This window comes from Mycteria americana, chromosome 2 (genome assembly GCF_035582795.1).
Source record: "Mycteria americana isolate JAX WOST 10 ecotype Jacksonville Zoo and Gardens chromosome 2, USCA_MyAme_1.0, whole genome shotgun sequence".
NCBI classification, from domain to species: domain Eukaryota; kingdom Metazoa; phylum Chordata; class Aves; order Ciconiiformes; family Ciconiidae; genus Mycteria; species Mycteria americana.
In genome coordinates this window covers 153,071,372-153,089,203 of record NC_134366.1, presented here as the reverse complement: position 1 = coordinate 153,089,203, position 17,832 = coordinate 153,071,372, and the positions used below count along the sequence as shown (strand labels likewise).

At 35.0% G+C, this 17,832-nt stretch overlaps 1 protein-coding gene across 11 annotated transcripts in view; it reads right to left on the bottom strand.

Moving 5' to 3' along the window:
- RIMS2 (regulating synaptic membrane exocytosis 2) overlaps positions 1–17,832 on the bottom strand; it is a 495,218-nt gene that overhangs the window by 384,891 nt on the left and 92,495 nt on the right. For all 11 annotated transcript variants that reach the window (XM_075495103.1, XM_075495092.1, XM_075495093.1 and 8 more), the window contains exon 4: positions 16,200–16,410. In XM_075495103.1, the coding sequence (XP_075351218.1) occupies positions 16,200–16,410 (211 nt within the window). The remainder of the gene's footprint in view (positions 1–16,199; positions 16,411–17,832) is intronic.

Genomic DNA, 17,832 nt, shown 5'->3' with positions numbered 1-17,832 from the left:
TGCATTTACTGTGTGGTCTTCATTAGGATTTCAGGCAAGTTTAAATCTGCAACTTTAATAACATGTATGTATACTGACTACCTTCTATTACATGTCACATCATGATAGTCTTGAAAATAGTGAAAAAGGAAAGCTGGGTAACATTTTTGAGTAGAGAACATGATTTGACTGTGCAATCAGAGTAATTTTGACAGAGAGAAAATAAGCAACTTAGTATTTAAATATATTAACAGAGTCCATTTTATTCATGTTTTGCAATCCAACTCCAAGAAACAGAAGACAGAAAAACCATGGGCTTTCAGTGCCATGTTCGTTAAAAGCAGCTTCTGCTACTGGAGGTGCATTCTGTAGTGATGAAGGAAACAAGAGTGAGCTCTGAACACAATAAGATAAAGGAGAGCAGCTTAGACAAATGGATATATGAGAAATAGGATCAGAGAACAGCCTAGGACAAGTGGCCCAAGATAGGAAGGTCTAAGTTGCCAACTCTCCAAATTACTTTTAGAGATCCCAATCTGAAAGGCAATACACAAGAGCTGAGGAAAATCATTAAGCTTCCTGCAGCAGAGAGATATCTAAGAAAACGATCCTAAATAATAGCTGGTACAGGAGGCTTTTCTCAGAGGTATTCTAGTCTAGGAAATATTCTATTGGTTTTGTGAGTCTCTTTTTAAAAAAGTTTTTTTCCCAAATTTAAGTAATCTGGAAATTAACATATTTCTTTGTTAAAAAAACCCATATCCTTTAGAGCATATACAGCCCGTGAAAACCTTGATGAGACTCAGAGTGTGTTTCTTCATAGACACAAAGTCAGTCTGAGTCAAGTGTCAAGAACAGGGTAAGAGTTTACCCAAATAGGTATTTTCCAATAGCAAGAAGGCAGCAGTAGGAGGAGCAACCTATGGTTTCTACAAATACTTGTCACATTTCTGCAATTCCAGGTGAGAAAGCTGTAGGGCACTGTGGAGGTACAGACCTGCAACACAGATGCTTTAGAAATAACAGGATTCTTGGTAGGACCCAGGACCTGTTCAGAATGGCAGAAGTAAAATGAGAAAAACTTTCTCTCTTGTTTAACAGTGAAATTTCCACAAAATGACAGGAAGCATTCTCACCACCACCTTGGTATCTCCTGACTGGAATAATAATATTCATTACTCCGGAACATGGTGAAGGAAAACTGGGGAATAGGATGTTTTCATTGCAGTAAGACAAAGGGAGGAAGAAGAATGCCCTATGATAATTACTTTTGATCTTTTCTAATGTAATTTTATATCAGATTGTTTTAGGAGACTAACTCGCTAAAAATAACTGCCATTGTCTGAACTCTGTCTAGGAATCTCAGAAATTACTAAACTTTGATTTAATGATTAAAGTTCAAATAAAATTCCAAAGTCAGTCAAGTTATTAGGGAAATTAATGTAGGAAACTATTCAGTAAATACACCGGATTCTGAATTTGCTTAGAGGAGTCTTTGAGATGACTTTATCAAAAAAATATTCTGCAGGTTCTTAAGATTGGTGAAGGGTGAAGACTTGATTTTTAAAGACAAGCTATTTGTCTGTGTCTTAAGTATTTCAAAATGCATAACATTACAAAGGATACAAAGGACTTACTTCAAGGAAAGTGTCAAATGTTTTATTCACTTGCACAGGAAATAAAGACAGAACAAGGAGGAAGTTCCCTAGCATTGCTCCTCAGGTTTATCCTTTACAGAATTATAAACAGTTCTGTTGAAGGCTTTGATTTACCTGTAGCAGTTTAAAACAGATTCCCTAAAAACAACTTCCTGAATCCACTAAAAGAAATGCAAGAACAGAGAAAGTATCAGAACCTCCAAAGGCCAGGCCACTGAATTGCCCATTTCATGTCACTTTAAAACTTGTCACTTGGAAAACGAACACTTGAAAAACATGAACTGATGTATCTAAACCTCAAATGTCCATAACTAAACACTGCACATGGATTTTATCAAAGTTTTTAAAAGCCAGATCATGACCAGCAAGAGAAGTGTTTAACTGATTATGCAGAAATATAGCTATGAAAAGAAAATCTATTCTTCCAGTTTGAGTTACAGGTCTGTGTTAGAATCTGTGAGATTAATACCAAGTAGTTCAGTCTTTCCACTTTCTCTGATGGACTCCAGATCAGGTTGCAGTGCCATCAGTGCCTTCTCAGGAAACTATTCTTCCTAGCACTGAATGAAGAGGATGCAAGAAACTTACAACTACTTCCTCTCACTAGCAGTAATATAAATGAATCACAGTTTCTCTGAAGTCCCCTTTCTCCTTCAGCTTTTAAAAAACATGTTTTCTCTCTATCATAAACACACATATACATCATCTTTTTGCTTCAGTTGACTCTGAGAGACAATGAGCAACCACATTCTAAATTCTGGGATGGAGAAAAACAAAACAAAGCAAAGCAAAACAAAAAAACCCCAAAAACAACAAAAAACCCCCACATTTCACTATCAGCAACAGGTATTGTCTAATCCAGAAAGAGATTTTCCCTCTTTCAGACAGGGCAGCACTGACCTAATCAACATTTGTTGCAAATAATATTTCCATGTAATTTAATTAAGTTGCATCTACCTTGAACCATAAAACTGGTCTTTTTATCTCTGTACAAAGACAGTTATTAAGCAAAGAATAAGAAAACAAACACTTGAAAAACAAAACATGACTTGATGTATCTAAACCTCAAATGTCCATAACTAAACACTGTACAGGGATTTTATCAAAGTTTTAAAAAGCCAGATCATGACCAGCAAGTGAAGGAACCTAAATCAGAAGGAACCATGTGTTCTTCTGCCAGCTGTTTCCAAAAACTCCCTATACTAGGTTGCTTACTTACTTGTTTTCTCCAGAAATATCAGTGATTACTTTAAAGACACTGCCTCCAAGCAAAGGTATGTAGTATATAATTTCATTTAAATTCAGGATAATATTCAGTCAAAATTAAAATATTCTAATACTTCTTCATTTCCTACTATTTGCAGTGAAGATAAGTTTTGACACAAAGTGTATCACACTTCGTAGTTCCTCATTTTTTTAATCACACCTTCCATAATTTTCAATTATATAGCCATACAATTTCACTACTCTAGCTAATGGTGTTGCTCATTTTAATAAAGTTATTTGGTTAGGAATAGAATTGTCAAAATCTAAGTAAAATAAGGATGATCCTGTGTATCTATTTTTTGAAATAAACTTCATTTCAATAAGCCTTAATTGACTCTGGTTTCTCAAAGAGCATTCTTCTACCTCATAGTCACATTTTCATTGAATAATAGTGACACAAATGTAGGTGATCCTTTAAAATGTACCTTTGTTACTTAAAGAAAAAGAAATCCAGAAGATGGAAAAAATTCACTAATCACACTATTTTTCAATTAAAAAAATCAACTGTTTCCTTCTCAGAGATGATCTTTTTTATAACTTAACATAAATTATTCCTTTCTGGCACATTTGGGTGTCCATTTTTCAAAAATACTTCTTTATATACTGTGATACCAGAGTAATGAAAGCCTGGGACATTCATTAGTCATTCCCATGTTCTACGTGGAAAAAGGCACAGTGAGCTTTATACTCCGAAGTGGTATAGTATGTAATATAAGTTCCTTTCCATACATGTTTAATGGTACAACTGAAACATTACAACAGTCAGAATTCATGTCCAACGCTATTCCCCACCACCATAAATAGCACTAGCAGACTGGCATATGATTGTCCCAATCATTCAACACCATGTGCTGTCCCAGCTTTTCCCTAAAATCTTATCTTAATTTTATCAAAAGATGTGACAAGATTTCCACAGGGGACACACTAAAATGTCTTTCTACTCTCTAACTCCTCAGAGACCTGATGCTTTGAATACACCTCATTTTCCAAATCCGTGTTGTTTAATTGGGTTAACATACTACCAACAGTCACCAAGTATCTATAGCTTTATCTAGGAGCACTGTAGACTGAACTTGCCATTCTATGGTTACAAAATACAGAATAGGCCTCTTAAGAAATACTGGAATTCACACCTTCTCTGATATGCTAACACTGGAAAATGAAGGATAACCAGTAATGTTAAGGATTCTCTAAGTGGGTTAACCCATTGGTAAATGCTGTACCATACAAAATTTTAAAATCCTATTTATATTGAAGTATCTGTTTTTATGGTATCTGCATACAATACACCGGGGTTTTTAACCTTACTGTTAGCACTAAAATATCAAGATGAATACCACTGCTGTCCCTGCTTCACAATGTTTCTAGTCAAGAAAAAGTTGACCTAAAATACTTATTGTTCTTTCTGCCTTCATAACATCTAAATTATTTCAAAATCAGCAGAAACAGGTATTACCTAAAGCAACTTGAAGCACCATCATTATTTATGGAAAAAATCTAACTAGTTGATTAGCTAGAGAAATTCCTTGTCCCTTCCCTTCTTAACACATGTACACGGTAAAACTAGATAATCATATAACCTTATTACTGTGATCTCCTTCACTCTTTTTTTTTTATTTTCCAAGTGAATTTAGGATTAGATACTGCTACAATATAGATGAGTACCTTACAGACATCAGTTGTTGGATTGACTGTAGGAATACTGTTAGCATGCATCAATTACTTACAAGATTATACTGAAAGGGTAAATTCTTCAAGGAGAAAATTGTTCCTTTTATTCATCTACCTTTTGTGCTCTACAACTATCTCTGTTTTCTAGGAACTGGTGTTACTTCACAGCTTCTATGAGTTCCCAATCTTTTAATTGTGAAAAACTCTAATGATGTAGACCAAAAGAAAACTATGTAACCCTCTAACAGGCTGGGGGATCAGTATGTGGCCCACCACAAAGATCGCTTGCCTGCTAGTAAAAACATACCCTAAATGGTAACAACAGCAGATGGCTTACAACTTCTGTATGAAGCAAAGTATTTCTGAACCATACGTGTGAGTTAAATGTGAGCCTTGACACTGCTATCGGTAAGAAAAAGTTACATTTATTGTAGCAAAAGATTTTGCTGTGCATACATTCACTAAATGCATATGAATGGTAAAGAATTTATTTACTCCATCTAATATAGGAACTTACTTGCCAAGCACTACAGGGCAAGTTCCTTTTGCAATTGCAATTCTTTAGAATACATTAGAGATTTTCATGGAAGAGCAGATTTACACTAGCTCAGGTAGTTTTCTCAATTCTGTTATTTAAAAAAAAAAAATCACATTTAATTTGGTAAAATATTGAAATATATCCAGGCTTATTCTCAAATTCAGATTTACACTACCTTTTCTAAACACAGCTAAATTAAAATCAGATTAAAATATTTACTGTAGGTGTAATATTAGCAAGACAAACACAGTGTCAGTGACATGCATAACGTCTAACATTATTTCAACATTATGCTCAATACAATATGTGCACTACATTTTACGAATGCCTACATACCATTTAGTTTAGAAAATAATTTATATATTAGTGGATAATTCTATGACATTGCTGGCATGTTCCCAAATGTTTAGAATAAATATATTTTCTTAATGTTTACTGGTATCTAATTCTATTGTCATTAAAAATCAAAACTGAACTACCATGTTAAAAAAAAATTACAAGCTAAAATGTTGACTGCATACATATCAATGCTACAAACATGACTACCACAGGGTGCAAAAATTACTTTGATAACTTTATGCCACTTTGATAAAATTCATTTGTATTTTTGTAAGAGAAACACCTACGAGACAATTACCTATTTAATTTTTTTAAACTGTGCACATATCATATTGCAAAACTAAAGGAAATGTAGGGGCATGCTCACAAAAGCTGCAAACAGAGGGGAATATCATGCATACTGTTCACAACAACTCACAGATTATTAGTAAGTTAGCTGAAAAACAGGTAAGTCTTTCATGCCAAATATTGCTTTCATTTTTGTGACAGTAACTCCCCTTGCCTTCAGCAGGAATTACACCTGTGTAAATGAAAGCAAATGTAGGCCAGGAAATAAGTCTACCCATAAAAGAAAAGAACTTTAGACAGAAAAAAGGCTCTAACCACTTTGTCCTCCTGGAGTTCATATCCACGAAAGCAAGAAAGAAAGGACAGAAAAAAAGACAGAGAAGGAAAGAGTCACTTTCATTTTGAAAGCAAGAAGTAGTATTTGTTAGTAAAATAAACAAACAAATATCAAAGGAATTAATATATATCTTTCTTATTTCTCCTAGTGTTGAAGAAGATCCAGTGAAAAATATGTCATTTTAATGATTTTCTTAATCCTTTCATGGGTGAAATTGAGATGATTTTATGTGTCAAAGAAAATATTTGAACAAAAAACTGCACAAAGAAAATTATTTTCATAAAAATAATTTGGGAGTCATGTCTGAATTACCTTAATAAAACAAATGGGGCATCTCATTAAAAGGATGCAGAATTTAGCTCTACATGCCTTGGACCCCAGTATTGCAAATGATTAGCATGCATCAACCCTTTGCACTTGCAGAGAGTCCAGTGAAATGAAGAATGTTTGCTTACTACAGCCAGATACAGGGAATGCATAAAGGCATAACTGCATGTCAGTCACTTAACAGATCTTTAAAATACTAGAGTTTTAAAGCATAAGGAGACAGAGCTTGTCACAAGTGTTTACTGCATGTCATGTCATGTCAGATCTATATCATTTATACTTTCTTTTTCATACCCATAAATATTAAATACATTCTCATTGATTATTATTTTCCTTGAAGGAATTGTCTTTTTAGCTGTCTAAAATTGTAAATGGAGTAATATTTTAGAAAACAAAAATATTCAGAATGCTTTCAGACAAAACTATTCCCCATTTTTGTGAATGATGAATGATGATTTTTTTTCTGGTACCTTAATTTCACATGCCAATACAGAGACTAAATCTAGGCATGCGATTAAGCATTTAGCTGTGTTGGAAATACAACTGCTCACAAAGAAAGGGTGACAACTCATTTTATAGCTTTCTTGTTCTGATACCTATATGACATGTAACTTTGTGCTCTTATAGAAGTTTTAGGTTCCCCACAATACTAGAGATACAAAAAAAGAGGAGAGAATACAACAGAGGTCAACCAAGACAGTCAGGGCACTAAAAGCACACAATATACAAGGAGAAGCTGAGGGAGACAGGCTTGTTTAGCCAAAAGAAGGCTGGGGTAGGGAAGGGTGTGGGAAGAGGGGAACAACTTGCATTCCTCAAGTACTTAAAGGTGGGCTATAGGGAAGACAAAGACAGAATTTTCTTGAAGATGCACAGCTAATGGACAAAATGCAACAATCAAGGGATTGGATATAAAACAAAAACAAAATCACAAAAGTGGTTAAGCACTGAAAGAGGTTGCCCAAAGAGGTTACGAATTCTCCATCCTTGGAGATTTTTACAACTCAGTTGGACAAGATCCTGAAAACCTGGTCTGACTTTGAAGTTAATCCTTGCTTGGAGCAGGAGATTGGTCTAGATAACCTCCACAGGTCCCATCTGACCCAAGTTATTCTATGATCCTATGGTGGTAAAAGATTAAAGTATTCTCAAAGATGCTACGGGTTTTAGTTGCATTCTCCGTTATACAAATAGCAAATATCATTGAAAGCTATCTAAATCACAGGACTTCTAAGCATTATCACTCTGTGTGCAGAGACATATTTATCTGCACAGCACCAGGTGCTCTGCTACTTTCCTAGCAGGGCTTCCTGTCCAACTGCAATAAGAGTGGCAGTTAGTGCTCATAGATATTTTCAGTGGAAACATCTAGTGCCTCAATTTCTCATCCTCACATCTGAATAAATATACTCTACTATGCACGAGGAGCATAATCCATGAGCAGGTATTTTTAGCACAGAGGCTAAGAAATTTTTTAAATTGTAAATGCCTGATTAGGTTGCTTTCTCAGTGAATGTCTCACAGCTGCAGGAAGGGGTAAGTAACAGCACAGAAGAGCAATTAAGTTGAGTAGTCCAGCTCCCCACTTTAAGGATGTAGACAGCAATTAAAAATAAAATTTTAAAACAAAAGAACTTGAGAAAATTAAATAAACTCCAACAAGACACAGTAGGTAAAACAGCACATGACAAAGATGAAGATTTTAAATATATTAAACTGAAGAAAAAAAGCAAAGGTAGCAGCTTTCACCAAAAAATGTGAAACAGACACAGTGATGTTTCAAACTAGAAAATAGGAACATCTTTAAAACAATCGATAATGAATGAAAAATGTAAATATTAAGTAGAAGAGGTTAAAACTTATATGAAGTTTTAAAGAGGGCAAGATCCTTAAGAAAACAAATTTTGAGATTAAAAGTATCTTTATTATTTGATTTTTTTTTTTTATCATATAGCTTAGCTTACTGTTCTACATGCCTAGGCTGACTACTCTTTAGAGCAGGATTGCCTGTTTCTAGCACAGTCTTTAATGTCTTAATAACTTTTAATGTCTTCAGCTTTAACTTCTCTTTTTCATATTCTGCACTGCACCCCTATGCCTGAAATTTTAAAACAGACTATAGATTAGGCCTACAATATTTCAAGAAAATGCTTAGAACTTGTGTCATTTCCTTATAATTTTCACTACACAAGACCCATAGTTTGGTCATTTCATGACAAGTAGTATTCTGTGTAGTATTCTCCTCAGAGATACACACTGAAGCATGGGACAAAAGGCAACAAATACAAGTTGGAACATGGGCAATTCAGACTAGATATAAGGAAATTTTTCTTCTATTTTTTTAATCATGAGAGTGGTCAAGCAGTGGAACAGGTTGCTCAGAGTGGCTGCTGAATCTCCATCCTTGAAGATTCAAAATTCAACTGGACAAGGCCCTCTGAAAACTCATAAAATTCAACATCCTTTGAGAAGAGGTTGGATAAGATGGCCTCCAGAGGTCCTTTCCAACCCAATTATTCTGGGACCCCTCACTCATGCAGAAAATCTAGCTATATTACCCTTTTTAAATAACTTTCTCCTACATACAATACACCTACATATATTTAAACATTCCGTTTTGTCATTCATATGGATTTCCTTCCCAATTTTATCTCTATTCCAAAAATAATGACTAATATAATTTATCCATTGTCCTGACTACTTTTATGCTGTTCTAACATAGTATTCCAGTCTAGCCAAATTGTAAGCGATAGTTATATAGAGAAAATTTTACCTATTAATTATTCTAATAATCTTCTGCAAACACACAGATGATCTGCACCTCTTCATACTATGAATTATGTTGTAATCTATTTTTTTTACTCAGTAGTTTTCACCTAAGATTTGAGGATTTTTAAAACACTTACGAGGAGTAAAACCATAATACACAAGAAGAAATGTAAATTCATACAAGAAAAGTAAATTCAGATGACAACATAATGGAGTATACATAGAAAACAGTAAGAGAGACGACTCAGAAGTAAAAAATTTAAAAGACAGAAACAAACTCTCACAACAACACTGTTATATATTTTAGAAAGGACAGTTTAAGAGTTTTGAGACGGTTTTTCTAATACCTACTCTTGTGGCATGAGGTTCTAATGTTAGAAACTATTGGCTCATAAGTATTGATCTGATAATACTATTCCATTCCATCACTGTCTCATTTTGCCAAATCTTAATTTGTGTTCAAATCAAGAGTTTCCAAAAACAAAACTTAACTTTAATCACAGAAAAGCTAAAACACATACTAAATGCATCCTAAGACTGTAAGCAAGGAGAACATACCAACTCACATTTCCTAAACCCTCAGACTATATTAGTGAAAATCATGGCTAATCAGTAATTCTCGTCTATCAAAGATATTATCAGTAGAGAAGTCTCACTCTCTGTTAGCTCAAATGATGTCCCAAAGTACAAGCACCACTTAGGCAACAATAATATATATCTATATAAGTATTTATAAACTATATATTAAACTATATATTAAAAGAAGATGAAAGATTTTTCTCAGAAATTAATGGCATAGTGAAGATTCTCAAACACTTCACCATATAAGTGTAAGCTTTCCAACACAAAGCAGTAATCCCAAAAATTGGTGGCTTTGAAAGGGCAGTTAAGACTCCAAATCCTGTCATTCACACTGAGATCATAACAGTAATCAAGACTTTGTTCACGCAATCTACCTATGTTGAATAACCTCCAGGATGAAGAGCCTCTTTTCAGAAACAGGCTATGAAACATAAAGATATGTGAAGTTCAAGACAAGCCATCATGCTTTACTAAACACCCAAGACTACCTCCAGCCTCTCAGCTGCCTCCACATTGCTGTCAAACATTCTTGAGTTCATAGCACTACAATGCAAGTAGAGACATGACTGACCACATGAGAGACAGTCTAGTCAGTCATTTCAATAGCAAAGACATATAAGAAATTATTCAATTCAGTTCTCAAAGAACTGATGCTACAAATCAAAAAGCAACAAATCAATCAGACTTCAGTGGTATTTGTTCTATTCCACATGACAATGCAAGTATATTTTAATATCAGTTTTATGGGGAAAGGCCTTAACTCCATGAGTATTCAAACACACAGAAAAGTTAGCAAAATGACTGGAATTCCATCCCATACTCAAAATAAATCTAGAATGAGTCAATATCTACACCTTATCCTTTTAAAAAAAAAACTTAGAAGGTCAATCTGGCATCTGACTGCGTGAGCCAAAGCCACTCTTCAAGACAGTCTTTTTTCACCTTAAGTGCCTAAAATTATCAGTTTGTCTAAAATTATCAGTTCGCCATTGTGTCAGGATCATCATAACCTCTAAAGTTTTTGAAACCTTTGAAATACAGTGAAGAGTTCAAACATGCCTAGCCTCTGTTGAAATTGAGACCATCATCTGCTGTTTAATGAGATTCAAAAGAGATACCAAATGAAAATAGTTTCAAATAAAGAAAATTAATAACAGAAATAGTTTGTGCAGTTGTCAGTTGAAGGGAATGATCATATCCGCATAGTTTGTATTAAAATCACAGGGTGCTTTTGAAGAATCAAGAGAACCCGAGGTGTCAATACAGAAATGCAGATTCTGAATATCATTTCTGCTAGGCATCAATTTGCAAGAAAAGTTTACAGGCCGGAAAGGATCAACATCTCCTGGTTCAAAATGATAGTTGTGGCAAGGTTCTTACTCTTAGTATTAAATGCAGCAATTTTAAGCAGTGTTTTGCTGGGACAGCGCACTCCTTCTATACTGTCCAGGCACAAGCAGGGTCAGCAGCTTGGCCAGGGCCAGGAGCAGGGTACAAAGGGTGACATGAGGCAGGCCATGCCCCCAGCTGCAGGGTTGTGTCCCACAGCATGCATGGAAGGGGAGCAGGGTAGGGCCCAGGACTGTAACTAGGGTCAGCAAAGAATCCAGATCCCCAGATGAGGCAGAGCTGAGGCCAGCCGGCAAGCCAAGCCTACAGATTCGGGTCAGCAAGGCACCCAGACAGGCAGTGGCATGGCTCAGGCAGGGACCAAGGCTGAGTGCCTGAGCTGAAAAGCAGCTCCCAGGCGAGGGGCTGGAGGAACCAAGAGGGCTCATTGCAGCCCCTTCTCACACAGCTCTTTCCCCAAGGCTGATCCCAGGTTATATCTGCACGACATCAGAGCTGCCCGTGAGCACAGGCAGCCAAACCCCATTTGGGGAAGGAGTGGGGAATGGTACTAAGGTCCCTGATGTATAATAGCTGAACTGTAGTCCTGATAAGTTTGGGTATAACGTTCAAAAGAATAAAGAGGCTGGTCACTTCAAATATAACGGAGCTGATCATTGTTTAGAGATGTCTTAACAATCACAGATGTTCACTATGGCATTAACGTTGTTCTTATATAGTCAGGACCAGATTTCAGATTGCAAGTCTTTGATATATTTGATAATACCAACTCTATTCTATTCATGGAGAGACTGAGATCTGAAATTCATCCTAATTAGAAGGAAAAATTTACAGCCTCCAGTTGTGAATTTACAACTTCTAAATAAGAGATTGTCTTTGGAATAATTTAGCAGCTGTCTTTCCTTTCTTTCAGAGATACTTGTACTGAGATTCTCCAGAAAGATGAATACAGTTGTAGGTTATCAGATTTTACAGGTGTTACATGGACTAAACTGAAAAGAAAAAAAACCCCACACTTGGTTTAGAGAAACCCTTTCCTCAAGTTTGCAATGTCACATGTCTTTTCTAGAGAAATGCAGAATCAAACCATGTCTCCTAAGGACCAACTTATTTGTATGAGACAGGAAATCATTGAGTTTATCCCAAATCCTAGTGACTTAGAAATCCTGATTGTGACAGACTAATTCTTCAGTGCTTGTCAGTTGCAACAGAATGGAATGGATTATGCATTAGCACAAGCATGCTAAAATTTTTGTTTGTGACTCCATACGGATGGTCACACTGCAAGTCCTACACTTAGAATCATTCAACAAAGAGAACTTGATAGTTTTCTGAAAATGAAACATAGCCCCAGAGAAATAATCAGAATGCAAAGCTTTCACAGAACCAGAGGAAGCTGAGAGAAGTTCCCTACTTACACCTTATGCATTTCGCACACAGTTGCTGGGTCCTATAAAACAACTGAAAATCTCTTACTTTTGGTGTTCAAAGACAAAGAGAGAAGGATGTTTCAGTGGCTGCAAGTGATAGCAGGTTGCCAAACACCCTGAAACAAGGTATCCTGCATGTGTCAAATTAAGTTTTCAGACAAGTATTGTTTTCTTCCTCTGCAAGTGAAATGTTGGTTTACTGAACTGGCATTCTGGACTGTTGAAATTTATATTCACTGCACACAAAGTTGTATCTATCTGGAAGCTGTATTTGTCCAATATTTTAGCATGTAAATTTCTCAGCTGCATAAACCTCATTCTGCTGTCTACTGCCTCATTCAGTGTGCATTTCCTTATATAAATCAGTATATAATTTTAAAAAGAACAGTAGTATATTTTGTATATCAGTGGTACATATATTACTAAGAACAATTACGGCTTGCTGTCATGTGATTTATTATTTCAGTTTTCATCAATCTGAAATTGTTCATGAACATAAAAGATGACACTTCAAGGTCCCTTACTCCCATGAAATTTAAGCCCCCATCCTGGGTGAATACTCTATTCACTAAGATAACAAGCAGTACAGAAGCAGCAGTACCACCATTATCAGTTTTATTTGTTTGATCAAAAAGGAATTCCCACATAATGATAATTTTTGTACAACCTGAACAGAATTTTAATGCCTATATTTCAGGCATTAAACTGAAAAAAGAATAAATCATTCAATCATTCTGAGAATCCTAATCTAATGCTCTGACAACAGTCAAACATTTCCATGCTCTGCTCCTACTCATGACCATGAACCTTGTAAGCAGTCATCCTCCTTGTGACCTTTGAAAGAGAAGTGTTCTTTGCAATTCTACATCTTCTGAGATGCATGCTGCTAACACTGGTCTGTACTAAGCTATTTAGTAGCAGAAGATGGTGTAAATGGCATGGATTTGGCTTGAAACTTGATATTAGGAAAAAGATCAGAAACAGATCAAACAGCTCCATCAAAGAATGTTTCAGACAGTTTAAGAATCACCTTATGTAAGGTCCAAAGCAGACATATATAACCTGTCAAAAAATGTCTACAAAGACCAAAGGAAATCTAGCAAAGTTAAAACAGGAAGTTACTAAAGTCATCCTTCAAGAAGTTGAAGTTGTTATCCATTAAGGAAAATGGAAAAGAACAAATTCTGGTAAATTCTGGTAGAAAAAAATAATTTTCATGGAATAATGTGCATAGGCATAAAAGAGATCATTAAAAGGAGACTGCCACAGTCTGTCTGAATTAAATCTTTTGTATTCATGTTCATGGTTATTAGAGAGATTCTTACTCTAGAATATTATTTTATGCAGAATGAATGGGAGGGTATACTTTGAACTGGTATTTCAGAAAGAGAAGCTATAAAGTGAGTCAACCAAAAAAACAGTAACATATTTTTAAAATCAGATTATATTCAGTGTAAAGCATCTAAAGTCTAAAATATCTAACTATTAACTGTAATACAGAGTCTTTCATTGACAAGAAGAATAAAAGGTGGCAAATATGATGGCAATTTTTTCATTTTTAAGGAATATCAGCATTAGGTCAACTGAATAATAGACAAGTGAGTCTGACATGCACATTGGACAGATTTGTAGAAATCAAAATCGAGAATAAAATTAGCAAGCATATGAATAAATTATGATAAAATGTGGAAAAGTCAGAATGGCTTTAGTAAAGGGAATTCATGTCTGTTACATGTGTTAGAATTCCTTCAAGAAGTCACAGAGAAAGTGAGTAAATGGGATTTATTGATATTGCTGAGTTGGGCTTCCAGGCTTTTAAAGAATCTCAGCTGCCATGGAACAGGAATAAATTAATCCATGAGAAAACTTAATTGATGAAAAGACAAGAAGAAAAGAACAGGAATAAATGGTCAGGGCTTTTTAAGGGAGAGTTATCACCAGTGAAGCCTCACAGGGGATCGGTCTAGAGATGCTCTGTCCAGCACATTCATAAATTATCTAGAACAGAAATTAATGAGAGACAGAAAAGCTTATTTATTGCACTAAATTATCAACAGTAGTAGAAAAAAAGCCAGCTGAGAAGAGTTGCAGAACAGACTCATAATACTGAATGGAGCAGTCAGCTTACAGAAAGAAAGATTTAGGTTAGACAGTAAGAAAAGCTTTCTGTGGTGAGGAAGGTGAAGCAGTGGAACAAATGACCTAAGAGGGTGTGGACGAATCTCATTAGAAATCTGTCAAGAGAAGTCAGACAAATATCTGCCAAGTTCACATGATCCGTCCTGAGGACAGTCTAAATGCTGTATCAGAACATTTCATTAGGAGATGAAGCCTTCCTCCTAATGCACTTTTTCTATGTTTCTAAGTATGTAGACATACTGACTCAAATATCTATCCTGATTGCCTTTTATAATCAGATGAAATTAATACAGAAATTATTATCTCTTATTAGTGGCAACATGATTTAGTTAGTTATAAAAAAACAATAAAAACAAGTGAGCTTACTGAAGACAAAATTTTAAAATTACCTTTACAAAATCCAAGGCAGTTTGAGAGATTTACACATAATCTCAGCTACGTTAATCATCAGGAAATAGCAGATTAATTTATACTTTGTCAATCGAAAACTTGAGTCCATTTTTTAAGCCTACCTTTCAATCTTGGACCAGGAAATACATAACATTTATACCATTGTCTCCTACCTTCCAAAAGATTAAGATAATATTTGCAGATTGCATGATATTTGCAATGAACATATGACAGAAAAAATAGATTTATGAAAATAAATTATACTGAAAAGCGATTATATTAATAAATCTTAAATTACTGAATTATTATATTGCTTTACAAAAGATGTGTTTCCACAAAAGACTAGCATAAGACATCTTGAGTATTGTCATGAATATTCTACAAGTATCTGTCGGAATCTGAAAGACGTGTATCGGATGTGCACATTTTATCTAAAATGTTGAATAAACTGATCTCAGAACTGTTTCCTGTGATTACCTCAGTTTTGCTGAATTTTTTACTCTATGATCCAACTTTTTAAAAATTCAGATTGTTGTTTTACCTGTTGTTATACAATAAACACCAGTATGCTAGCTGTAACTCTATATTGTTAGTGCATTTAATTTTTTCCTAAAAATATTTTTACATTTGTATGCATATTTATATGTATATATACATAATATTTGTGCATATGTATAATAGATAATAAAGATTTAAAAGCTCCATAATATATTGTATATACTGTTCTAACACTAATTTTACAATAATCCTGTACAGAAGAGCCTGGGCAAGCAGAAAAGAAACAAATCCTTGCTCTAACTTGTAATAATCAGTCTCAATATTAGCATTACTAGATCACTAGATATACCTCCCTGTCTCCAATACAGAGACTCAATCCTCCAATCAAAGCATTGTACTTTCATAAGTCTGTTGGTAGAAATGTGGCATATATTAACTTAAAAGCCATAGTCACAAATCCATCTGCAAATGGAAATTATTTGAAATTAGGACAGATGTCTTAAAAGCCCCTAAAGTAGGTATCATTACCTCCTTAAAGGAAATCCATTTCAGTAGCTATGTGATTTGGATCCATAAGCAACAAAGAAGAGATACTGAGTTTAGGAGAAGCTTGTTACTAAATTTTCATAACACCATACCTTATTTGACCGTAAAGACACTCTTCCTCCACAGCGCGCACAGAATTTAGTTTGGCAATATGAACAGTTATGGCCACAGCCATCAGCAAATTTTGTTTTGTGGCAGATGCCACAGGTTGGGGCATCGCCCTTCTGCTCCTGCTGCTGCTGTGATTCTTCACCCATCTTCTTCACTTGCTCCTTATACATTTCAAACTGCTGATGTAATTTTCTGCAGAAGAGAAGAGATCATTAACAGTTGTTTTATTTAGGCCCACAAATACTTTGCAATCACTAAATTGCAATCAATTTCAAAACACAAATCAGAGAGAAATACTGTAGTAAAGCAAATACATTTAATTTATGATGCTCCAGAAGTGTAACATTCAAGAATTACTTCTTTGTCATTATAACTAAACTCTAGGAGGAGGCCCAACACTGATAACATGCAGCACACAGTCCAGCTGTTGCAAAAAGTAACTTCACTTTTGGATGTGACCAGCTGTTAGCTGCAAACACAACAGTAGGAAACATGGGCTGAGTGATCCAAGAGCCCATGGCACTAGACAATAAACTAGTTAATAGCAGGGGGGTGGGGGGATCTTATTTATTCTTCCAAGTGTACTTTTACCTAATTCCACCAGACAGATGCAAATATCTCCTCTTGATATAGCTTCATTTATCCAACAATGCTACACAGAATAATGATTCTAAAATGCTTTTTCAATCACTTTTCAAGCACTGAGTGCAAGCCCATAACAAGTTACCTGAGCTTAACAAGTTATTATAAATCATTTAAGCCATTCATATCATTGTATAAGTACTGCTATCTCATGCCAAATGTAAGGTGGAAGACTACCTTAGGTGTAAAATCCAGGGACAGTAAAGATACGCACATTTTACCTTCCGTTTCCAGTGCACTAGGAGCACATTGCTAGTCAGCTGCCATGTGCATACAGAACTGCAATGGTTCTTTCAGGCATGCTACTTCACTCATATTTCTGAGCCCACAATAATCAAATCTGCATATATAATAGTTAAAACTGTCTCACTATGACCAAAGTTACAGACTCATTTCACATTCTATAATGGCAGTTTTTCTCAAAGCCCCTATTTCTGAAGGTAAATGATGTCAAGGGAAATTTAATTTTCACTGTAAAAAGTTATAATTTTTTAGCTCCTGTAGTCACTGAAAAAAGCTGGAAAACGTGACATAGCATATTGTAAGAGATTCAAATACAAAGAGAAAACAAAAAGAACTTTGACTTCTCTTTTGGTTTTATCCTTATGATTTAAAAGGGTCTGAACAGTGATCTTTAAATTCTTAGCATGGAATTCAACTCACAAAATTTTGCTAACAGAGACTGTAAATTTTAGCAATCTAAAAATTATTAATCTAATTTAAGCAGGTTTTTAGCTCCCTGAACAGACACAAGCAAAACCCCCAAAATGAAGCATTTTCTATGAAACATTAAAATGGTATACTAAGCCAAAAAATTAAAAGTGCAGAAGAGATTTATTTTTCTTTAGAATTATCCTTCCAGAGATTCTTGAGATGAGGTTATTAAAAACAGACATGAAGCCTAAGACACGACAAAGAATAATCTCCTGGAAAAAAAACTAAATCCAGGAGACCAACTTCCTTAATGCAGAA